General features: G+C 42.1%; 1 protein-coding gene across 1 annotated transcript in view; it reads left to right on the plus strand.

Moving 5' to 3' along the window:
* RALYL (RALY RNA binding protein like) overlaps window positions 1–25482 on the plus strand; it is a 453791-nt gene that overhangs the window by 380992 nt on the left and 47317 nt on the right. Inside the window, exon 4 of the mRNA XM_061602308.1 lies at window positions 6667–6699. Coding sequence (XP_061458292.1) covers window positions 6667–6699 — 33 coding nt within the window. The remainder of the gene's footprint in view (window positions 1–6666; window positions 6700–25482) is intronic.

Raw genomic sequence — 25482 nt, forward strand, 5'->3', positions numbered from 1 at the left:
CACATTTCATAATCTGCTGAGTTGCTTGTCAAAACAAGGAGAAAGGAATACAAACAAAGCCTCTATATTAGGGGTTTTAGGGAGGCAACCTATAGTTTCCGATTACGAGCATGCATGTAATAAATTGCCACTGGCTGTTTGCATTAGAACAGTCAATACTGCTTTGTCAAACCAAGTCTGATGGGCTCATTACAGCTTGTTGATGCAGGGTATAAAAAGGTCAGCTGGCATCAGCTTTATCCAAATAAGTATTGATGCTGTTGGAAGAGCAGTTCTTGAAGATGACAGCTGGACATATATTTCTCCATACCATCACTGCAGATCTCAGTGCTTTATCCAGATTGATCTAATTATGTGAAAGACATCAGATAGGCAAATCTGTTGTGGAAAAGCTGAAATCTATCAAAAGTTACCTTTTTCAAGTGCAGGTGTTCAGACCAAAATAAAATACAACAGACCAGGAATGACTATAGATTGCCAGCGTGCTTTCTTTTTAGAATACTCACAAACATCTTGTAGATTTGTTCATTTATTGATAGTATTTAAAGCCCTACCTTTATCTAAAGATTCTACAGGGGGCATGGGGAGAAAACATGTTGAAACATCGTCAGAAGTGGGGGAAAGGAAATTGTAAGGCGGATTGCAAAATAAAAGATATCAGTCCTGCCTGTAGCCTCTCTACTGCAAATAACTCTCTTTGGATGCCACCTGTCATGGCCCCGTCAGAGGACTCATCAGACGAGGATGACTCGGGAGTAACAGCAGCAGACCCAGAACGAGAAATGGAGGAAACTCCTGAGAACCCAGCTCCTTCTCCCCCTCAGCTGCAGAGCACCCCAGACACAGCTGAAGCCCATCAGCCAGATGCAGCCAGTGAACAGGATACTCCCCCCTCACCTGCAGAATGTAGACAACACAAGGTCAGGCAGAAGAGGGGCAGGCCTGTCCACTTAAGGCCAAAACGCTGAGGGCTGACACCTGCTGACAAACCTGCTCCTTAAAAGTCAAACCTTGGCTTCAGCTTGTTGCTGACTACAATGTCAGGTGTGACCACTGTGTGTCTTCCTATCCCCTGAACCTTGACTTGGACTGATCTCTCGGCAAACTAGACCCGGACCTTCACTGATGTCTCTTCTGGATTTCTGGCTTGGCACGTAAGCTTTGAATGGCCTCTGCCCTTCTCTTGCTTCCTCCTTGCTAGCCTGGCAGATTTATAGCCAAGCTGCCGGCTGAGGACTTATGGCCTGGCAATTACCAAGGAATCTCCAGCCTTGCCTTGCACCCCCACCGACACTGCTGTCTCAGTGAAGAGCTGACAGCACCTTGCCAGGCCTGTATGGGGTCAGCTAGAAGGGCAAGAGATGAGATAATATTGTCCAGATCAGGCCAAGGTTGAGATCCAGCAGGGGTGTCACTAGGGGGGTGCAGGGGGTGCAGACCGCACCGGGTGACACCATCAGAGGGGGGTGACTCTCAGCTTTAATTTTTTTTAAAAAAAGTTTCTAGGTGGTCCGGTTCTCGAGATATACATAAAAACGTCAGCCGCCCCCTTTAAATCTTTTTTAAACTACTGTATAGCACTTCGTAGCTTTAACCCCACCCATTCAGGATTGCAGCCAATCAGTGAAGTGTTTGTTTGACCTGTGGCAGTGTCTAGTAAAACTCATTGCAAGGCCAGAAAATGGTGGTTCCCCCCCCACATTTATCTTAAAATCTCATAAATTGGGTAAGTATATACATTTCAGTTTTTTCTTCTCGTGTGTAGGAGTCAGATCCTGGGCAGTGTTTTCAAAACCTTCCCAATACTTGCTTTTGTGGGGGTAAAAGCATTGCTAATCCCATATGTCCAGAGTAAATCCCATTGAATTCAATAGGATTTACTTTTGAGTAGACATGGTTATGAATGTGCTGAAAATCAATGGGACTTTGGAGTGAATGTAAAAAAGAATTGTGTTTGTGTTCTCTTTCTGTCCCTCCCTCCTCCAGTCCTATTTTAAAGCAAGTAGGCAGGGCTTACTTAGGTATTACAGTTTTTATTCTGTAGGAAACGAATACTGATTTTTTAAAAACGAATACTGATTTTTCTGCAATGACCAACTGGTTTGACAATAAACTATTATATGGGCTGTATGTATTTATACATCTGCAGAGTGTGTGTGTGTAGTCTTTCCAACAACCCTGTGAGGTAGGGTTGGAAACCAAGGCAGCTCACAACAAGAAATAAAGCCATTTAAAATCCAATAACCATAAAGCAAGAATAAACAGTTGGAAAACAGCCTAAAGAGGCATGATTCTGAATTTTGGGTTGGGTGAATAAAGTTTATTTATTTATTATTTGATTTATATCCCGCCCTTCCTCCCAGTAGGAGCCCAGGGCGGCAAACAAAAGCACTAAAAGCACTTTAAAACATCATAAAAACAGACTTTAAAATATATTAAAACATCTTTGAAAGTATTTTTTAAAAGCTTTTAAAAAAAGAAAAGGCTTAAAAACATATTAAAAAGCAATTCCAACACAGACTCAGACTTGGATAAGGTCTCAACTTAAAAGAACAAGTTCCTTATCACTTGAGGCTGTAGTTCTCTGCACACTTCCCAGTTTGAGTAAGCCCCATTGAATACATTGGGACTTGCTTCTGAGTAAACAAACATCGGATTGCACTATAAATATATTTAAAGATTGTGTAATTCATAAACATATTTGAGAGTCATGTTTATATAAATATTTCTGCATACTGTGTCCCAATAAGTATTTGATTTCACACGATGGTTGTAGATGCTTTTTTCCTCTACATTTTAAGTGTGCCCTTCTTCCTGGGGGTGGTCATGGTTCTCCATTGTTTTCATCCTGAGGGGAGGATAGGCGGAGAGATGGTGAGTAGCACATTTAAGGTCTCTTCACCTCCCCCCCCCTTTTTATTTGTATTTATTTTATATTTCTCCAATATCTTCCCCTGGCTGTTTTTATGTATTTTAAATATTTTTAGATTAAATAAATAGGAAATCATAATTGTGAACCTCCCTAAAAGCAATTTACCTATCCTTATGTTTTGGCAAAGTGATGGTGTGGAGGCATGCTGGTAGAACAAGAGACCATGTTTGAGGCATGTTATAAGGTGTTTGAGGACTTTGTCACACATTACTTTTTGAGACCTGTAGATTCATGTTGGAAAGAACACGTGCACGTATTGAATGGTGGCTTGGGTGCTGTTTTTTCAGTCTACGCTGCATGCGTAGGGAAGGTGATACATCATCTGGCAGCTAGCTTCATAACGCGAGAATGAAAAACATTTGGATCACCATTCACTTGTTTACTTTTCTCACTATTGAGACCACTTCATATATTACTTTTTCATACACAGAAATTTAATCTTTGTATAGGAAAAAGTATTTTGTAAAATGTGAAGGACAGTGACTGCCCAGTCAGTATAACCACTGTACAAGATCTGCTCAGCCACTGTAATTACCTTTTTGTTTTGAGTGCCCTTTTGTCTGGGTCTTGGTTCAGGTGTGTATCCAACTTTGATGTGCTTATGGAAGGGGTGTGCAAGTAGTGCCCCCCCCAAGTGTGGAGGCTTGGACAAACATTGTGTTATGGAAAACCAAAGTCTGTGTGAAAGTACATATTTGGGAATGCCATCAGTGTAATCCTGAACACACTTAATAAATAATATCGAACTTGCACTTTACAAAATATATTACGGTCATGTCCATAAGCACCAGGAGGGTAGTCGCCCAGGGGATCTTAGTCCCTCTGCTTTTTTGGGAGCAGGGTCCCTATGTCTCCAAGCATCCTACAGTCAGCATGAAAAGGGAGTGTGTTAGTCACTGAGAAGAGTCTTCTAATATGCTTCCTTGCCTTTTCTGCAGATTGGAGCCAATCAGAGTGAAAGGAGGTGAGTCAGCCACTGAGAAGACTCTTCTCAGTTGCTAACGCTCTCCACTTTCATGCTGATTGGCTCCTAGAGATGTTTGTTGTTGTGAGAGAATGCATTAACAAAGATCTCATTCTTAATCCAGGAGCAAAAAAGGGTGTATGTGGCTGTAACTATCATGAAGGCACTCTGCACTTCTGAATTTTCTACTAAACAACTGATAAATACCTATGTAACTTTGTGTCTGGAGACTTATTATTAAGAATCACTTTCCATAATTGTAAGGAGGCGTGTCCACACGCAAGCATCCCAGGCCCGTAAATGAGGGGAGAGAGCAGCATAGGGACATAAGCAGGTGTCTTATTCCAGGGGTTCCCAAACCTTTCTTCTACATAGACCACTTGAAAATTGCTGAGGGTCTGAAAGTATCTGAAAATTTACTATGGGCATATGCAAGATAATTAACTCCCATTAGTAATAAGAGCAAGAATTTGAGCTGTGCATATGATATTGTAATTCAAAGGTGTAATTTTAATTTTGCTAGTTGTTTATGTCACTACTATTGCCATTACATTCAGTGATATATGGGAATTACGATTTACGAGTAACATTAGTACAAAAAACATTACTAAGGATTCTGTATGGTCTGATACGGGAGGAGGTCCATGGGGGTGACACCATGAGTTACCGCACCAGGTGACACCAACCCTAGTGACGCCACTGAGATCCAGAGCACTGAATTAATACAGGAGGGGCCAGAGACAGGTGTGTTGTCAGGTGAGGCACAAATCCAACAGTGATCAGAAAGAGCAGAGACAGGTATGTAGTCATAGATGTCAGGCTCTAAAAGAAGGTGGGGCAGGATGATAAGGACAGCCATAAGTATTCTAGCAATGAGTTAATGAGGAACAAACGGGTATACAAATCCAGCAAGTATCCTATTGGCTCCTCAGATCATCTGACCCACTTAAATAGATAGATGTGTTCTTCACATAGTCTAGCCATTATCTGGGTGGTTCTACAACATAGGAGATATCTGGCCAATAGCTCTTTCTGCCTGAGAGCTTCCCAGGGAAGAAGCCATCGAGGCCCTGCTGCCAGTCCCCCGATGCCTCACACTTGCCTGCACAAAGTGGCATTTGCAGTTTCAGTATACAAAGCGTCTGCAGATTATGTGGCTCTACCCTCAAATTCCTCATCACAATGATTATGTATCTTTGGCACATAAGAAACCTGATATTTTTCATGAAGAAAACCATGCAATAGGCCAGCGGCTTACTAATTTTGCTTATTAAAGTTAAACGTCTGTTCATATCACTCTTGAGAACTACCATGTCTGCCCTAGACTAAAATTCATACTGCCAGTCTTTATGTATGGAGTAGTACATTTACATATATGCTGTCCTGGGCTCCTGCTGGAAGGAAGGGCGGGATATATATATATATATATCTAAATAAATAAGTAAGTTTAGAACTATGTTGTGAGCTTTCTAGGCAAACAAAGTTGAAAACGGTTGATTTCAACCATAAGCGTAATACAGCATAGTTTTTCAGCGGGGGGGAAATGGAAAGCTATGAAAGATTGCCCTTCAAAATTCTGGGTGCTGAATGGCAATGAATAACTTGTGAACAAACTCCACTGTTAGAGCATATTCTTTTCCATGTAATGCTGCAATTTTAACATCTTTATTTTAGTTTCACTGCACTAAGTTACTAATTTAAATTAAAGAGCAATTTAAATGAAAGGCCAATGGATAATTGCTTTCCTCTATTGCCTGAAACCATTTGAAGTAATTTACTGTATCACTACAAATCACCTAAAACCATTTAGTCAAATATGCTAAGAGGGGGTCAAATTGAGGGCAGCTGTATTTTGAGCAAATTGAATGTCAACTCTTGAGAATGGATTTCAAACAGATTTTTAATTGCAGTGCTTCATCCACAGGCCATCACACATGCAACTTGGTTTTTTATTCTTTCAGAAAAGCACATCTCCAATTACACCTTTTAGCAGAATATTGAAGTCCTTCCTCTTGCATTTATTGCAAAACTTTATAACTGTCAATTTGCTTCTGTTAGTCTTTGTTATGAAAATAAAATATTACTTTTACTACATTTACCTCCTGCTTCTCCTCCAAGGAGTTCAAGAGGATACACATGGCTCCTCAGTCCAATTTTATCCTAACAACTATGTGAGGTAGGATAGGCTGAGAGATAGTGACTCACCCAAGGGCATTATGTGCACTTCATGGCTGGATGGAGATTTGAATCTGGATTGCCCCAGTCCTAATCCAAAACTCTAACCACTACACTGCAGAGTGAAAAAGGTCATTTCTGAAGCCCACAAATGTTGGTTCAAAGATTTTGGAACCCTTGGGCAATGTAGCTCCCAGGTAACAATGGAAGAAGTCAAGTGTGCAAACAAAGAATTTCCACACACAGTCTCTGCCTTTCTTGGGCACTTCTGCCCATAATGAGGATGGTGTTATTATTGAGGAAGTGGGTATTTTGTCAGGCTTCAGTCCTGGCAGATGTCCCGTTTTGCCATCCTGTGTGGCCATAGTAGGGGTGGAGTGCCTGTTGGCCTTCCAGATGTTATGGGACTACAACTCCCATCAAGCCCACCCAGTATGACCAATTGTCAGGGATGATGGGAGTTGGAGACCAGCAACATCTGGAATGCCATAGGTATCCCACCCCTGGTCTAGAGGATATAATATAAACCTGGCTCACTATATTACCAATGCATTTTAATATATTTAACTATTTTAACATATTATTTGTTTAACAGACTTGAATCAAAGGAGCCTTTCCCGTCTGTTGGGTGAGTAAGAATCTTTTGGTATTATAGTTTTGTTTTTAATTTCATTGGATACCTAGCATTCTTAATAGCTTTCAACAACATTTAGGATTTAATGTCATCACTTTCATTCTCCTGTGGAACTCACTAAAATTCAGGGTCGGGGACAGTAGAGATCACAAAATGCACTGGAGAGATGAGATTTTTCTCAGAATCTATTCAGTTATATATAACTGGTGTACTTCTGTTTCCAACTACTGCCTTGCTTAATGTGAAGGATTTGTCACAAAGTAGGCAGATTTTCTGGTTTATTTATTGGTATATTTAGCTGCAGTGTAAATAACATCTGTACTGGCCTGATGTTTTCTCTGGTTTATTGAAAATGAAAATTATTTTTTCCTAATTTCATTAGCTTTTATTACCCATAAACACATGATCAGATGCACATCCTAGCTAATTGTTTTTGCTATATATGACCTTGAAATAGCCTGGATACCCTTTATAATGAAAAAAGTCAGTAGAGCATAGGATCACTTGCCCATCTCTTGGTTGCTTACATTATTGCCTTCCTCTTCAGATTCTATGGTATCTCTTTCCTGCATGTGTGTTACCCAAAGCAATTTTTTCTGCCTGTGTGTTTCTACAAGTGTGTGTAAAGTAACATTTCATATCCTTCCATCCACTTTGATACATCCATTTTTAAAGAGGCAAGAGCAATCATGCAGATGTGAAAACTTCAATGGTTTTCCCATATACCTGAAATGGCAAGTTATAACTTGTGTTATAACTGAGGTCTTGTAACTGAGGGCTGCCCCATTAATTTAAATAGAGATCTGGGCATTTCTCTATCCAGATAATTTTTCTCTGTTTAAATGAATAGGGCAACCCACACAGGCAAGAGCTCCACCACAGCACATGGGATGCCCTGGCACACTTAAACACCGATTCACAAGACCTGCGAGCTGCAATTTTCAGTCAGATTTGTTGATGCCCAGCACTGTCACCCCAGGCAATCAAGCACTGAATTCAGCTCAGATGAACCTATAGTAAGCTGCCACAAACCACAAATGCATCTGGCCTTTATATTGTTGTTGTTGTTATGTGTGTTCAAGTTGATTACGACTTATGGCGACCCTATGAATCAGTGACCTCCAAGAGCATCTGTCATGAACCACCCTGTTCAGATCTTGTAAGTTCAGGTCTCTGGCTTGGCCTTTATATTACTTTCCACCAATTTGCATTAGACAGAAATTAGTTCAACAGTTCCCTAATTTTCTGAATCCTTTAAAAAACTCTGTATTGCATTGGCTACATGGTGAATTATTTGTTTTATTTTACTTAATAAATCTATATCAAGGAACTATTTAAGGTGGCTTATGCCTATAAAATAAAAGCATTCAGACACAACAAAATGATGGAAAAAACAATGTTCAGCCTAAACCAGTGTTAAAATACATAAGCACTAACCCAGCAGTAATTATTCTGAATTCCTTCTCAGAAGGCAAAACAGCAAAAAAAATCTCATCTTAAATATGAACAGTTTTCTTCTTTATAACATGAACTATATGCAAGCTCATGCCAAAGTGGTCCAGATAAAACACTTAACACTCAACCATCCTTGTCCAGCTTGGTGTCTCTAGATGTTTTGGACCAAAGCTTCCATCAGCCCTAGTTGGCTTAGCCAATGATCAGTAATTGTGGGTCCAAAATATCAAGAAGGCACCGTGATGGAGAAGGCTGTGCTAAATCATATTTTTAGTAGTGCAGACTTGATCCTGCATGAGCCTTAACTCAAGTGCTTCTTTCCCCCCTTTCTTCTTCTTTGTGTACAAAAGCTTCTGCTTTTGAACTCACTCCCCCATGATGTCCCACCCTGGGGAACTGTGCATTCTTCTAACTGTACTTACCTAACCAACCAGAATATGGTTTGGGCTCCTACTGGGAGGAAGGCAGGATATAAATCAAATAAATAAATATCAAATAATAGTTTGATCCTGGTTTGTATTAACTAACCATAATTAGAGTAAGCCACAGTTCCCCCAGTTTCATTTATGTTAGAGAAGTGTGGTTAGTTCTAAAGCAGTAGCGGAGGAGGAGGAGAGGGGGTGTCTAAGCCATGGTTTCTATTGTTACTGGGACTATGAGTTTGTGTAGTCTTTTAAGACTACAATCATATTAATTCAATATTACTTCTGAGAGGGCATGCATAAGGATTGCACTGTAAGGCTGTTTTTGCTACAGAAGACTTAATAGCTACTGTATTGTTGGGGTTCTTTTACTATCAGTAACTGCCATGGGAGGGGAAAGTTGGGGGGTTACACATGGGCAGAGCAGGTGCCAGAGGTGGGCCAGGTTGGGCCCCTCCTTAGAGTGGGTGGGTAGTGCTCCCATTCTGCGATCCGCAGGATTGGTTCTTGACCTTGCCATGGATCGCAGAGAGGGAGCTCCCAGGCACCCCCTACAACCGTGCAGGCCCACGATGCATGCCTGCATGCCCCACCTACCTCCCATCGTGGGGAATGCTGGCGGCACTGCGCACACATGCCTACCATCAATCAAGATGGTGGAGGAGGCATCAGCCCCTTAACGAAGCCTTGGCCACCATCTTGGTTGATGGTAGGCATGCGCACATAGTGCGGACAGCATTCACCACAGCAGGAGAGGTAGGTGGCGCATGCAGGCGTGCACCATAGTGCCCAAGGGCCCAGTCCTGCCTGGCACCAGCCTTGTTCATAGGAAGGGAAAATTAAACCTCCCATTCCTGGACACTGCAATTCTATTCTGAATAAGGGCCTTTATGCTTCTAAGTATATGTACCAATCTCTTGGGTTCTATGGGGTGATTTTATAAATAAATAATGCAAAAACCATTACAATTCTGTAAAAATTTGAAAATTTATATCATGTAGCAAAAATAGCAACAACAATACAATATATTCCACCAGAAAATAGCATATATCTTTAGAATATAATAACTCCCAAAGTTCCATGAATCCAACAAGGCACCAGTGCAGGAGCTGCTTGCAGAATAGTCCAGGATAGGAAGATCAGGGGTTCCCATACACAAAACCTTAAAGCTCTAAATAAAATACAAGGAAGATACAAATGCATAAAGCCACTAAAAGGAATTTACTCTTCCATTTCCTCCTATACACATACATTCAAATCCTATTACCTTATTCAAGGTGACAAGGGCCAGCTCTGTCTCATTCCACAGGGATGCCTTCAGTGATGCCAACAGAGCCCAGAAACTGAACTTTCATGTTTTTTAAAAAGTAAATCTCTCACTGTCTTAGAAGCAAAGTTATGGAGCAAAGTGTACAAGACCCCTTCTAAGCGAAGGGTCTAAGTAATTTCTGTGAAATGAGGCAGCCTGGCTGCTCCTGCCTTTCCGTATTTTTAGCCAATGAGTGAAGTCCAATCTGTGATTGATAAGTGAGTTGTTTGAACACCAGGCAAAAGGAATCCCTGGGGTCCTGAATTGCTGCTCTTTTGCCCTCCTCTTTAGTGCAGTTTTCCTGCTCCTGTCTTTTTTCTAGTCCTTTGAGTCTCCATAGTTTACCCTTCCTTTTCCCCTAGCAACCAGGATGCATCTTTACTGTGCTGGGTCGGTCAGCCTGAGATCAGATACTCCCTAGTAAATACTACCACATAATAAGTGTGAGTAGATATTTCCCCTCCCCACAAAAAGCAAATGTGAAAACTTTGCAGAGAGATTTAAGTGTGTCTCTTGCTTTGCAGGAGAATTCACTCTATAATTAACTTACAGTACAATGGTATAGATGTCTGCTCAAAAATAAGTCTCTTTGTGTTTAATGGGGCTTACTTTCAGGTAAGTGGTTACAGGATAGCAGTCTAGGCTTTGATTTAGGGTTAGCATTGAGGAAAAACAGGATTATTGTGCCTTTAACAGCTGCATGGCAGGCAGAAATTCATCAGGTCAAGCCTTTTCTAGTATGGAAGTAAGATTATGGGAAAAGCTTCACCATGACCACTCTCTAATTTTGTATTATGCTGCCCCCCCCATGGCAGCCATTTTGTGACTGGTGCCTCCAGCACTCTCTCAAAATTTGAAATGTGCCCCTCTGGTCCAAAAGGGTTGGCAACTTCTGTAATTTGCAGTTTGACTTTCGGAATCCAAAATATCCTTTTGAGATGGCAGGAGAAGAGACATGTATGGAACTGAAAGACCTAGCATGGATACATTTGTAAAGAATTAAGAGACCTTCTTAAAAGATAACGAATACTACCAATTTATAGGAACAGAGGGACGATTTCAGGCTGAAAACCCAGGATGAGATTCGTTCTAGAACCGAGCCAGGACTCCATTGCATTCCATCCCCAATAATCTACCTGCCCCACATTTTATAGCAGGGGGGAGGAACCTGTGGCCTTCCAGGTGTGGTCAGATGGTGAAAGAAGATGGGAGTTGGAGTCCAGCAACATCTGGTGTGCCTAACACTGCCCAAACACTACAGCCTCACTAGCTGGACTGCTCACTTTTGGATGGATGAACATGCTCTATGAATACACAACTTATGTGCATGGATAGATGCTCTTGTCTAGACCTGAGGTTGTTAACCTCCTTGGTCCAGTGAGCAATTGGTAATTTTGAGGAAGCGTCATGGTCATCAGTAACAAAATGGCAGCCATGGTGGTGTGCCATATCACAAAGCAGCTGCCATAGAGACATGGATATTTACCAAGCACTTTTGCAGCAGCCATAAGAGGCACTGGCAGGCACACTGGTGCCCGCAGGCACACTGGTGCCCGCAGGCACACTGGTGCCCGCAGGCACACTGGTGCCCACAGGCACCATGTTGGCAACCTCTGGCCTAGACCACTAACACACAGCTAGAAGGGACAGCATATTGTGACTGTACAGGGACAAACCATGTTGCGCTGTAGTGTGCCCAGCAGCCTCCACTCATTCACTGCTTTTCTGTAGGTTGAATAATCACAACTGGCTCTGCATAAGTAGTTCCATTGGTACTTACTAGGGTTGCCAGGCCAGAAGCATCCCAAACCCTGAGATTTCAGGGGCAGGCCCTAGTGATGTCATTAAGCATGATACATTAAGCACCAAAAGTAAATCAGTTGCTTTCTCTGATTGAAAATTAAGACAGAAATCTTAGCTAAATGCCATGTCCAGCTGAAGTGACAGGATCCTTCCTTCCCACCTGCATAGGAAGCCTGGGTGGCGAACATTTAATCTAGCCGGTTTTGATAAGATGGCGGCGTAACCAGGCGTATTTTGGTTTACTCCTACACCTTTGCCTTTTGCTTTTGCTTCTTTCTCCATGGGACGTTCGTATTGGGTAAGAAGATTGATGCAGAGGATGCAGGGGAAATTTTCTTTTGCTTTTTCTGGACTCCTTATCTCTTCTGACTTCTGACTTTTAATTGAGCATCAGGAGTTAGAGTGGAGAGAGAGAGAGAGTAAATCAGCAAGCTCTCAAGCCTGTAACTTCTAGCAGACTTCAACAGAAGTCTAGTGGCGAGTTCTTTCCGCTATTTTTTTTCCTTTACAAGATTATTATTTGCCAAAATCCACCCTAGCCTGGAGAGGAAGACCAAAGGTCGAGCTCAGAAGAAGGGGAGGGGACATCTCGCTGCTCCCACCATCGCTGCTGTCATCATCACAACTGGAGCCAAGTTGCCAAGTTATCAGGCACCCAGGGCTTGAACTACACTATCCTTGATTGTAAGTGGGTGCCCTACAGCCCCCGCTTTATTTGCTTGGCAGTTTTCCATGTGGCTCCGGCGTTACCCAGCTGTACAAACCGCAAGGCGGCCGTTCAAACCTCGTCTATGAAGTGAACAAGTGACTCAGTGGATTGAGTGCAGCAGGCTTAAGCTTGGACTGTGGGCCCCCTTCGGCTGTGTCTCCCCCCCCTCCCCAGTCCAGCTGTTCCCTTTTAGAAGGAACTGCTAAAACTGGAAGCTTGATAGTGTTATCAGAAAGACAAGTTTGGACCCATTACTTGTGTATAGCTGACAGAAAGGAGGTCCCAAATAGTTGTTTTAATCTGAAAAGAACTGCCAGTAGTTTAACTATTTAAGAGTTGTATTGTGCTGTTTTATTTTGAAGTATTGAGATATTTAGGCTTGTTAGAGGAACTGTGATAATTTAATTATTGCTAGCTTCCTTTTTCTTTTAACCTTTTATGATAATTGGTAAGATAGAAGGAAAGTTTTTAACTATGAGAAATAGGAAGAGGCACTAGGGATGGTCCGTGCTCTAAACAAGGAAGGTTAGACTCTTTTTCCCCCCTTGTTAGACCTGCTGAGGCCCTGTACTTCCTCTCTCTTATAGATTTGCTGTTTTATCTTCAGATTTTGATTCTGATATCTCTTCTAAAGATATGATCAATACTGCTGTTAAGAAGGGACATCTGGAATACATTACAGATAAAGGTAATGATGGCCCTGATAGCATAGAAAACTCAGGGGTTTCAGCTGAACACTGCTGCTTTTTAATCTCCAAAACTATTCAGGCTTTATACAAAGACATCCATGAGCTAAAGGAAATGGTTTATAAACTGCATCTTCTTTTGGGGCCTACTGAATTTGCCAAACAATCAACCTTGGAGGACCACAAGATGGCTGGTAGAAAGGAAACATCAGGTCAGGGTACTAAGTCTGCCCCTTCCTCAAGTCTTATTTTAGTCAGAAACCAGGTAGTTCTGACCTTATCGGTAAGGCTCCATGGGGTATGGCATGGGGTATGCGCTCTACGTAGGGCTGCCCTTGAAGACAGTTCGGAAGCTTCAGCTAGTGAAAAACGCAGCAGCCAGACTGCTGACGAGGACCAGCCGGTCATCGCATATAACACCTGTTCTGGCCCGTTTGCACTGGCTACCTATTTGCTTCCCAGCCAGATTCAAGGTGCTGGTTTTGACCTATAAAGCCTTGCACGGCGTGGGACTGCAGTATCTTGTGGAATGCCTCTCCCGCTATGAACCGACCCGGTCACTTCGCTCAGCGTCTAAGGCCCTCCTCCGGGTACCAACCCATCGGGAAGCCCGGAGGACAGTTACTCGATCTAGGGCCTTTTCTGTAGTGGCCCCCGAATTGTGGAATAGCCTCCCCGAAGAAATACGCCTGGCGCCGACGCTTCTATCTTTTCGGCGCCAGGTTAAGACCTGGCTATGCTCCCAGGCATTTTAAAGCGTTTAAAGTTACAATTTTAAATCTCTTTGTTTCAGTTTATTTATTGTGATATTTTGTATTTCTGTACTTTTAATCTTTTGTACACCGCCCAGAGAGCTATTCGCTATGGGCGGTTTAAAAATGAAATAAAATAAATAAATAAATAAATAAATAACATGTCTTCATTACTTTCAGTCCTTGCTTTCCATCTTCATTTGCAGGCCTCTAAAATTGTTGTGATTCGATTAACCTACCTTCCTTCATGCCCAGGTTTTAAAACGATCCTTCTGGTGTTTAATACCCCCAGCTCCCCTCCTTTGTCTTGAGATCCAAGGAATCACTAGCTGTGGCTGGGATATTTCCTAAACGAGTGTTTAGGACTGAGGGTACCCTCCCCTTATTTCGCAACCATGCCACCTCAAGTAAGTCTAAATCTGCAGATCATTTTCCCTGTAATTATACCTCAAAGCATGAATCATTATATAAGTTACACCAGGCTAATGGGTTGCCATCTCACCCCTTGGGAGGTTTCAGCAGTGCTGGGGGTTTTATGCCCTACATGAGAGAGTTTCTAGGGTATCCTGAGCCTGTGGAGGAGGATGTTTGAGGTCCTTTGGAAATCTTTCAAATGAAAAGCAGGAGGCTATTTTAGGCAGACTTGAAATTCTAAAAAGCAAATTAGTCTCTGTAAAGGGAATAAATCTACGAAATAACTCTCCTCAGGCTGAACTACCCTTAATAACATTCCCTCCTGCTGGAAACATTAAACGAGCTGCTCCTTCAGTCACCTCACCCTTGCATCCCATTTCAGTTGCAGGGATGTCCTTACCTCCTGCTGCTATAGATGACAATTTTAACCAATCTCCTATGAACACCCATCCTTTTGAGATACACTGGACTAGGAAACCTTTGAATTCGCCAACTACTAGGAATTGGATGGCTATGCGGTATGTGGAACCACACGAACCCAATTCTGATGGGGCTGTCAATCCAGCTATGCCTGACTTACATTCTTTGGAGTTGCCAAAGGACAACTGTTGCTTTTTTATTATTATTCAGAGCAGACTCTTGATTGTATTGCTCCTTACCCATGACTAACCTAGCCAAATTGCTTCTGGCAAGAGGGTTTAAGTGCCCTCAGGCCAAGCCAGACTGGCCAATGTAGGAAGAAATGAGCCTATTGTTGTGGAAATGTTAGATGGGAGCACTCAGGACTAAAGATGGATGCCCCTGAAGGCTGCAATTCAAAACACACTTACTAAGGGACTAAGCCCCATAGGACTCAATAGGACGTACTTCTGAGTAGATATGGTTTGGATTGTGCTGTTGGTAAGGTTTGACTAGAGATTCTCTGCAAAGATATCAATGTTCAAGCAGGGTTGGCAACCCCCAGGCTGGAATGTCCACTATTGGGCAAGAAACAAACTGTCATGCAACCAACAAGGTACATCATCAATGGGTTTAAGGGGGTTGAGCTGAGTGCATGGAATCACTGTTGTTGTTTCTATAGATGAAAGGAAGTGAGGTTAAATTAAATGCAAATAGGAAAAGGAAAACAAAAGACAGTGATCATTTCTTAAATGCAATACCATACCAATCACAACATGATTCCTACAATTAAGGCAGAAAACTCTGCATCCTGCAACCAGTCAGGATTCCTAACCAAAACTAAAAAAATCCTGTCACCCAGTCAGCCAAGGTCACAGAAATCCCCATACAGTGCAACCTGACCCAGGGCTGCAGTTAGTGCAGAATGCTGCAACACGATTGCTGACATGAGTTAGACCCTATCAGCACATAATACCTCTGCTATGAAATCTACACTGGTTGCCAATTTGCTACCAGGCCAACTTCAAGGTGTGCTTTCTATGTTACGGGTGCCACATAGTACTTGTTCTGCTCTTGTAAGAAATCAGTCCTTTAGTATGGCAGCACCTACGCTTTGGAACTCCCTGCCTATTGACATTAGGCAGATGCCTTCATTGTACTCATTTTGGCACCTACTAAAAACATTTTTGTTTAGGCAAGCCTACCTAGGCATGTAGAAGCTATTATGTTTTTTTATCTGTTTTTAACTCACTGTTGGTTTTATTATTTTGAATGTTTTTAATTACCTGTCTTAAACTTTTTGCCAATAATGTTATTGTTTTAATTCCTTCTGTAAGCCGCTTTGAGTTTTTTACAATAACGTGGTGTATAAATGTTGTAAATAAAATACATAAGTAAATTTTGGAGTCACTGTGGCCCTTGGGTCTCTTTCCACATTTAGGAACAAGGGAATCTGCCTTACACCAACACAATTTGGTACCATCTAGTCAGTACTGATGACATGGATTAACATTGGATCTCCAGGATTCCAGGCCATAGCCTTTGGATGGGGTCGTACTCCCTTTGAAGAGCAGGTCCATCGTCTGGGGGTGCTTCTGGATTCATCTTTGTCGCTAGAGGCCCAGGTGACCTCAGTGGCTAGGAGTGCCTTTTACCAGCTTCAGCTTGTAAGACAGCTACGGCCATATCTGGACTGGGATAGCCTAACCACTGTTGTCCATGCACTGGTAACCTCCAGGCTGGATTACTGTAATGTGCTCTATATGAGGCTGCCCTTGAGGTTGGTCTGGAAGCTGCCGCTAGTGCAAAATGCTCACTGGGGCAGGGTATCACCAACATGTTACCCTGCTGCTTAAAGAACTGCACTGGCTGCCCATTAGCTACTGGGCCAAATTCAAGGTTCTAGTTTTGGTGTACAAAGCCGTATACAGCTTGGGACCAGGATACCTGAAAGACAGTCATATACCCTCATATACCCAGCAGATCACTACGCTCTGTAGGTGAGGGCCTCCTGCAGATACCATCTTATCAAGAAGTCCTTCCACACAACATAGGAAGTGGACCTTTAGTGTAATGCACCTACCCTTTGGAATTCTTTTACCTTTTACCTAATATATGCATTTTTGTAAACTTTTTTGGTTGGAGAACTGTATCGCAAAATTCAGGTAAGTGCGAATTTTAAAGACTGGCCATGTTGCAGTTCTCATTGTTTCAGAAGCTGTGGATTTGACAGATTTGGTTTTCAGTGTGAACTGAATCCAGTTTTTCCCCCATCTCTGCTGGGATGATGAGAGTTTGAGTCCAACAACATCTGGAGGGACGCAAGTTCCCCATTCCATAGTACAAGGAAGGAGATGATGTCAAATGCAAGCGTAGATCTTTTAAATGTTTGTGGGTGAATTAAAATGATTCCAGATTGGTATGCAGTTTAGATGAATGCATCATTTCATCTTCTCTAAACCTGCTTTTCCCCCAATCTGATAGGACCAGAGGTTTTAGACTACCACTCGTACAGACCCAGCCAGCATAGCCAATGGTCAGGGATGATGGGAGTTATAGTCCAAAACAGCACCAGGTTTGGGAAGGCTGCTCTAAACTATAAGTATACAATTCTCCTAAGTCAGCCTTTCCCAACTAGTGGGCCACCAGATGTTGTTGGACCACAACTCCCATCAGCCTCAGCCAGCATTGCCAATGGTCAGGAAAGATGGGAATTGTGGTCCAACAACATCTGGTGGCCCACTAGTTGGGAAAGGCTGTCCTAAGTATACAATATTATTTGTAAAGATTCTGTCAGTATTCTGTCTTCTGATCTCCTAAATCTCGCTCTGTGCTTCAGAAATTTATTTTATTTGATTCAATTTATATCCCACCCTTCCTCCCAAAATGTTTCATATTGTCATAGAATTATCCAGTGACAGCTATGTTCTAAGCATGCATGGTCATGAGGAGACTAGAGAAGCTCAATATTCTTGAAAAATCAGGGTTAAGACTTTAAACTGGCTTTTACAACTTTATATATATATACACACACACTAAATTGCAAGACAAGTATACACATCTATTAAAACACATTGAACAAAAAACAAAAAATCATGATACAATACATAATGCAACTGATAAACCAAAGGGCACCATTAACAAATTCACCAGAATGAAAACTGATTACACAGGTATGTTTCCAACAAGCACTGAAGTATCATCAGCGTTGGTGCTTTTCAGAACTCAGAAAGGAAACAGGTCTGTAAAAAGCAGCAAGGACAATGCACAGAGAGCTCAGTACAGGCGTAGGAACATTCCCACATCTCACACCAGAGCTTGGAAGATTACTGGCTTCCAGTTGTTTTCCGAGCCCAATTCAAGGTGTTGGTATTAACGTTTAAATCCCTAAACGGTTTCGGCCCAGTTTATCTTACGGAGCGCCTTCAACGCCACCAATTATGCCGCCCGACAAGATCGGCCACACAGGGCCTTCTCTCAATCCCGCCAACAAAAACAGCTAGATTGGCGGGTACTAGAGAGAGGGCATTCTCAGTGGCGGCCCCCACCCTCTGGAACTCCCTCCCACAAGATCTCCGGCACGCCTCTTCCCTAAATGCATTTCGGAAAGCCTTAAAGACCTGGCTCTTTCAACAGGCCTTCGGGATCTCCGGGGAGGGTTAATTGCTATGATTGAAATGCCTCCTGCCCTGTTTTAATATTGTTGTTCCAGCTGTATTGCTTTTATACTGTTTTTATATTGTATTACTGTATTTTATCATATTGTGTTTTAACGATTTTGTACGTCGCCTAGAGTGGCCATTGGCCAGATAGGCGACACAGAAATTAAATTTATTATTTATTATTATTATTACTTTTAAAAAGTAATAAATTACAGTTACAGTTACATGGCCCCAAAAAGTAGTAATTACCGTTACAATTACAATTGATCTGAAAGTAGCTGATTACTTTACTTTTCCTCAAAAGTAATTACTACAATTACATTTCAATTACTTTCTAAAAAAAGCCTACAAGGTGCTGGCCTTGGCTGCTGCACATCTAAGTAGCCTAAAACAACATTAAAAATAAACAAACACAGAGGTAGTAGAATAATTATATTTGTTCATGAGATAGCAATGGTGGTCTCTCTGCTGGTAAGGGTGGTCACTACTCAGAACTTTGCATGTCAAACCAAGTGCAACCCCCCCCCACTCAGCCAGCCAGCATAATCCCGCTCACTTAACCACCTCCCAGACCCTGCCCTGCCACCAACTAAGGGACACTCACTCAAGCAAACATTTTCCCCTGAGATGCAAAAAAGTTTAAATACTACAAATGCAGCACAGTAGCCAGAGAGGGTGGTGGGGGCCAAGTGCAAACACAGTATTCTCTCTCTCTCACACGCACATACGTTGTCATCTTTCACCTCCACAATTCTTTATCTCCATTCTGCTGCTGCCTCCTTCTCCTCCTTTATCCATGTTCTTGACCTCCAGATCCTTTTTCCCTCCATTCTTCACCACCACTATCCATTTTTTTAAATAACTGTTTTGTCCACTCCACCCCATCTCACTCTCCTCCCTCATCGCCTCCTACCCATCCACAGAGCATGAGGAAAGAGTGACACTGCACAGAAGCTCAGTTTGAGGCACATGATTTTCATCCACAAATCAGAGGAGCAGAAGACTTCCCCTGCTCCCCCCCAAGTAATGCCCAAAAGTAATTCTGTAAATGTTACAATTACTTCACAAAAGTAGTAAAATTACTCCTAGTTCTATTACAATCAAAATGTAAAGGAATTACCCACTTGTTACTCAAAAAAGTAATGAATTACAAGTAATTAGTTACTTGTGTTACTTCCAAGCTCTGCCTCACACCTCCCTGTTGCAGTAACCAGCAGCAACACTCGGTGTTGGGAAGCCATGCACACAAGACCACCTCAGCTGCAGTACCCCACCAACCACTGCTGATAAAAGAGAGGTCACCACAAAGAAGGCTGCCTCCATAGTCACTGCTAACTGATATTGCAGCACAATCAGGAGTAGTTCAGCTGAAGACAGATTGAACAGGAACTAATGAAAAAGGCATTCCTGCATGTATCCTGGTCTCAAATTGTTAGGTCTTTGTAAGTTAAAACCTAAGCTTGCATTTGGACTGGTAGCTTATTGGCAACCAGTGCAGCTCCTTTAGAAGTAGTGTTATATCTGCATGATAGGACATTTTACTGGGTAACCTCAGTGCAGCATTCTTCACCATCCCTAGAAACAGGTGTTTTCACCTCACTAGAAATGCAAAAACAAGAAGGTGATCTAGTAAGAGCAGTTTTTGCTATCCACAGGACTGATTAGGATTTGGTGTTAAATCTGTTTTAAGTCACATGGGAGAGAAAAATTCCATTACATGTTTGCAATGTAATTAATGCAACCTGTTCCTTATCATTTTATTAAGGGGCCATTATAAGAGTCATCACTACTAATGAAAGATTCTCATTGATTGTACTGGGTGCTTTGACTAAGTAAAAAATGCTCAAGGCCTCAATATAGCTGCTTCTGTGGGCTTAATGAGCAAAAAGACCTGTTCTGGAACTATTCCCATTCATTTTAGTGAAAGTTTGTGAAAAGCTCTTCTGAATACTTTGTTTTAATCTTTAAAGTAACTATCTTAGCAGCAGCTATAATTAGAGTTCAAAGTACAGACAAGCACTAAGGAACTGACTCATCCTGCTGCCCAGGGCTCCTACTAGGAGGAAGGGTGGGATATAAACAAACAAACCTTGAGGTCCCCTCCTTTTGGTGCCTGCTAAAAACATCTTTGTTCAGGCAAGCTTATCCAGACATGTGGAAGTTAACATGTGTTTTAATCTACTTTAGCTATTGTAGATATTAATTATTTTTAATTTTTTTTATTCCTGTGCGTAACTCTGTTCTTGAGTTATAATGTGTGTGTGTTTTTTGTAAACTTCCTAAGAGGTGTTATTTACAATCAAGTGGCACAGTGGTTCCCAAACCTTTTCCCCCACGGACCACTTTAAAATTCCTGAGGGTCTTGGTGGACCACTTCAAGATTTTTCTGCCTCTTGTAGCAATTGTAGTGTGCTGTGCTAGATGCTGTATAATTTTTAATTGTATTTTTCCTGCTTTTTATTTCTTATATATTGTATCTTATTGTGTTACAATTTGAATTCCACAGAATTCAAACTGTAACACAATAAAAGAAATAAAAGAAGCAATTAAAATACAATTAAAATCAATATGAATATTTAATGCAGTGAATGTGATGTCTCCTATCTTCAGCCACAAATCCACAGACACACTATGGGTCACCTGCATGAAGCTCATAAGAACATAAGAACATAAGAAGAGCCTGCTGGATCAGGCCAGTGGCCCATCTAGTCCAGCATCCTGTTCTCACAGTGGCCAACCAGGTGCCTGGGGGAAGCCCGCAAGCAGGACCCGAGTGCAAGAACACTCTCCCCTCCTGAGGCTTCCGGCAACTGGTTTTCAGAAGCATGCTGCCTCTGACTAGGGTGGCAGAGCACAGCCATCATGGCTAGTAGCCATTGATAGCCCTGTCCTCCATGAATTTGTCTAATCTTCTTTTAAAGCCATCCAAGCTGGTGGCCATTACTGCATCTTGTGGGAGCAAATTCCATAGTTTAACTATGCGCTGAGTAAAGAAGTACTTCCTTTTGTCTGTCCTGAATCTTCCAACATTCAGCTTCTTTGAATGTCCACGAGTTCTAGTATTATGAGAGAGGGAGAAGAACTTTTCTCTATCCACTTTCTCAATGCCATGCATAATTTTATACACTTCTATCATGTCTCCTCTGACCCGCCTTTTCTCTAAACTAAAAAGCCCCAAATGCTGCAACCTTTCCTCGTAAGGGAGTCGCTCCATCCCCTTGATCATTCTGGTTGCCCTCTTCTGAACCTTTTCCAACTCTAGAATATCCTTTTTGAGATGAGGCGACCAGAACTGTACACAGTATTCCAAATGCGGCCGCACCATAGATTTATACAACGGCATTATGATATCGGCTGTTTTATTTTCAATACCTTTCCTAATTATTGCTAGCATGGAATTTGCCTTTTTCACAGCTGCCGCACACTGGGTCGACATTTTCATCGTGCTGTCCACTACAACCCCGAGGTCTCTCTCCTGGTCGGTCACCGCCAGTTCAGACCCCATGAGCGTATATGTGAAATTCAGATTTTTTGCTCCAATATGCATAATTTTACACTTGTTTATATTGAATTGCATTTGCCATTTTTCTGCCCATTCACTCAGTTTGAAGAGGTCTTTTTGGAGCTCTTCGCAATCCCTTTTTGTTTTAACAACCCTGAACAATTTAGTGTCATCAGCAAACTTGGCCACTTCACTGCTCACTCCTAATTCTAGGTCATTAATGAACAAGTTGAAAAGTACAGGTCCCAATACCGATCCTTGAGGGACTCTACTTTCTACAGCTCTCCATTGGGAGAACTGTCCGTTTATTCCTACTCTCTGCTTTCTGCTTCTTAACCAATTCCTTATCCACAAGAGGACCTCTCCTCTTATTCCATGACTGCTAAGCTTCCTCAGAAGCCTTTGGTGAGGTAATGGTCCACGGACCATAGTTTGGGAACCCCTGAAGTGGTATATATATATATATATATATATATATATATATATATATATATATATATATATATATGTTGTATTAATAAACAAACAATCCAACCACTGACCATGGTATCCTTCTGGGCCAACTTGGTGAGATGGGTATTGGAGACACTGTTTTACAGTGGTTCTGATCCTATCTCCATGGTTGTTTTCGGAAAATAGCATTGGGTGATTGTCTTGTGCCCCCCTAGCAGTTGTGCTGTGGGGTACCACAGGGAACCATCTTGTCCCCCATGCTGTTTAACATCTATATGCAGTCCTTGGGAGTGGTCATCAGGAGATTTGGGGTGAGGTGTCAGCAGTACGCTGATAATACCCAGCTCTATTTCTCTGTAACATCTGAATTGGGAGAGGCCATGCAAGCCCTGGACCGGTGCCTGGACTCGGTGGTGGGCTGGATGAGGGCCAATAAACTTAGCCTGAATCCTTAGCAAGATGGAGAGGCTGTGTGTTGGTGGTTCCCGAGTTCAGATAATTGGTCAGTTGCCTGCTTTGGATGGGGTCGTACTCCTCTGAAAGAGCAGGTCTATGGGGTGCTTCTGGATCCATCTTGGTCGCTAGAGGCCCAGGTGTCCTCAGTGGCTAGGAGTGCCTTTTACCAGCTTCAGCTGGTAAGACAGCTGCAGCCATTTCTGGACCAGGATAGCCTGACCACTGTTGTCCATGTGCTCGTAACCTCCAGGCTGGATTACTGTAATGTGCTCTATGTGGAGCTTCCCTTGAGGTTGGTCTGGGAGCTTCAGGTGGTGCAAAATGTGGCAGCGCAACTGCTCACTAGGGTAGGGTATCACCAACATGTCACCCCACTGCTGAAAGAATTGCACTGGCTACCTATTAGCTACTGAGCTAAGTTTATGGTTCTAGTTTTGGTGTACAAAGCCCTATACAGCTTGGGACCAGGATACCTGAAAGACCATCTTATCCCTTATATACCCAGCCGATCACTACACTGTACAGGTGAGGGCCTCCTGCAGATCTTATCAGGAGGTCTGTTCAGCAGAACATAGGAAGTGGACCTTTAGTGTCATGTCACCTACCCTTTGGAATTCCCTCCCTTAAATATTAGACAGGCTCCATCTCTGTTATCGTTTTGGTGCGTACTGAAGACTTTCCTCTTTCAACAAGCGTGTTAAACAGAGACCTTATCCCAATCTGCTTCTGTGTTGGAATTGCTTTTTAATAGGTTTTTAAAGCTTCTTTTTAAAAAGATGTTTTTAAAGCTTCTTTGAAAAATGTTTTTAAAGATGTTTTGTTTTAATATGTTTTTAAGTATGTTTTGTTTTAATATATTATAAAGTCTGTTTTTATGATGTTTTAAAGTGTTTTTGTTGCTTTTGTTTGCTGCCCTAAGCTCCTGCTAGGAGGAAAGGCAGGATATAAATCTAATAAATAAATAAATAAGATCCATGTAAAAGTTAGAGGTTTCTACACTCACACCTATATCCTGCAGGCAAGTAAGAGGCATTGTAGTTCAAGACAGTTCAGCCAGACAAAAGTACTCAAGGATAGCCTGAAGCAGGGCTGGTGAGGGGTGGAGCCCGAAAAGCAGACAGGACTGGAGGAGGGTCCTGCGGCCAAATAGTGAGGCCAGTAGGGCCCTACTTGACCCACACACCTGAGGTTCCCCAACCCTGATCCAGAGCTTGGAAAAGTTACTTTTTTAAACTACAACTCCCATCAGCCCAATCCAGTGCCCATGCTGGCTGGGGCTGATGGGAGTTGTAGTTCAAAAAAGTAACTTTTCCAAGCTCTGGATTTAGCCCTTTGCTAACCAACTATGATCCTAATGAAAATTCCCCCCTCCGTGCCATTAGCTCATTGGCATTTATGGGAGCTTTTTTCCTAACACTATTAGATACATACAAGGTATGATCATGTAATTTTAAAAACCTGCTCTCCCTGTGAGCTGCAGTCATGATAAGGGCTCTCACACCTGCTATTAAATTTTTTAAACCACTTTCTAATGATGTGTTTAGCAGCACATCCAGTTTGGCCCACAGATCTCTTCCCTAGGTCAAAGTTAAGACTTAGACTTAATAACAAAATGTTTTCTACAGCTTTCTTACATATTATTAACCCTGGCTGCAGTATATCACCCAGTTATATGCATTTAGAGTAAACACATGATCAGCAGCCACACATTATGTATCCATTGCTTGTCTCCAAGACTTCAAACTACAATGTCAAATGCAGAGGAATTCTGGATGGAACCATTATTAGTACCAAACCCAACTATCCATTTTAGAAATTTCATTGGATTCTTAGCTAGACCAAAAACATGCGATCAGCTGAAACTGTATACAGGAAAGTGCTGTACTTTTTCCCCCAGCATCCTTTTTGATGTTATTTTCTGTCAGTTCTACAGCATATATTTAAATCACATGGCTTCCACCAAAGAATCCTGGGAACTGTAGTTTACCCCTCACAGAGCTACAATTCCTAACTTTTAACAAACTATAGTTCACAGGATTCTTTGGGACAAGCCACCTGCTTTAAATGTATGGTGTGGGGTTTACCTTAGTGGTATAGAAGTGCCTGTATTATTTGCAGCTCCCACTCCATTCCAGCAGCACCAGAACATAAAGACTATGTGGGAAGAGCTTGAAAGGCAAGGAAGGTGCTTTCTTAATTTATGTATAGGCATTTTGACCCCACAATGGGGTCCCAGGGCAGATTACATACAGCTTGATACAAACAGTATTACATGAACCACGTAATATCATTACTAGATCATGAATTAAACTGAATCAACAGCAATTGGAAACAGAGCAACACTGCAATCGCAGGGATATTCTGATCTCATTCTCCACATCCAAACGCCTTTACAAAGGTTGGTGACCAGATATCAAAATGTATATGATTAGGCCAGATGCACCTCTGACAACCCCAAACAATGTCAAAATACATGCAAAACACTGCCTCCTCTGCCCTTTGTTTATTTATATATCTTAAAGAACAGAAGAAAACTCTGAAATGTATGTATTAATTACCATCAGCACGGATACTGTGGGAGGTTAATATTCCTTGTAGTGCCTGCCACCAGCCCTAAATTCCTTGTAAGCTCAGCAGAAAGAGATTGCATTGGCAAAGTCACCTTTCATTGTCCCCTTAAGGCTGTTTCCTTCTCTGCCTTTCTGATGGTGCCATTTGATAGGTAATGTGTAAAGCTTAGTTTTGCTGCAAAATC

The sequence above is a fragment of the Rhineura floridana genome, chromosome 1 (assembly GCF_030035675.1).
Source record: "Rhineura floridana isolate rRhiFlo1 chromosome 1, rRhiFlo1.hap2, whole genome shotgun sequence".
NCBI classification, from domain to species: Eukaryota; Metazoa; Chordata; class Lepidosauria; order Squamata; family Rhineuridae; genus Rhineura; species Rhineura floridana.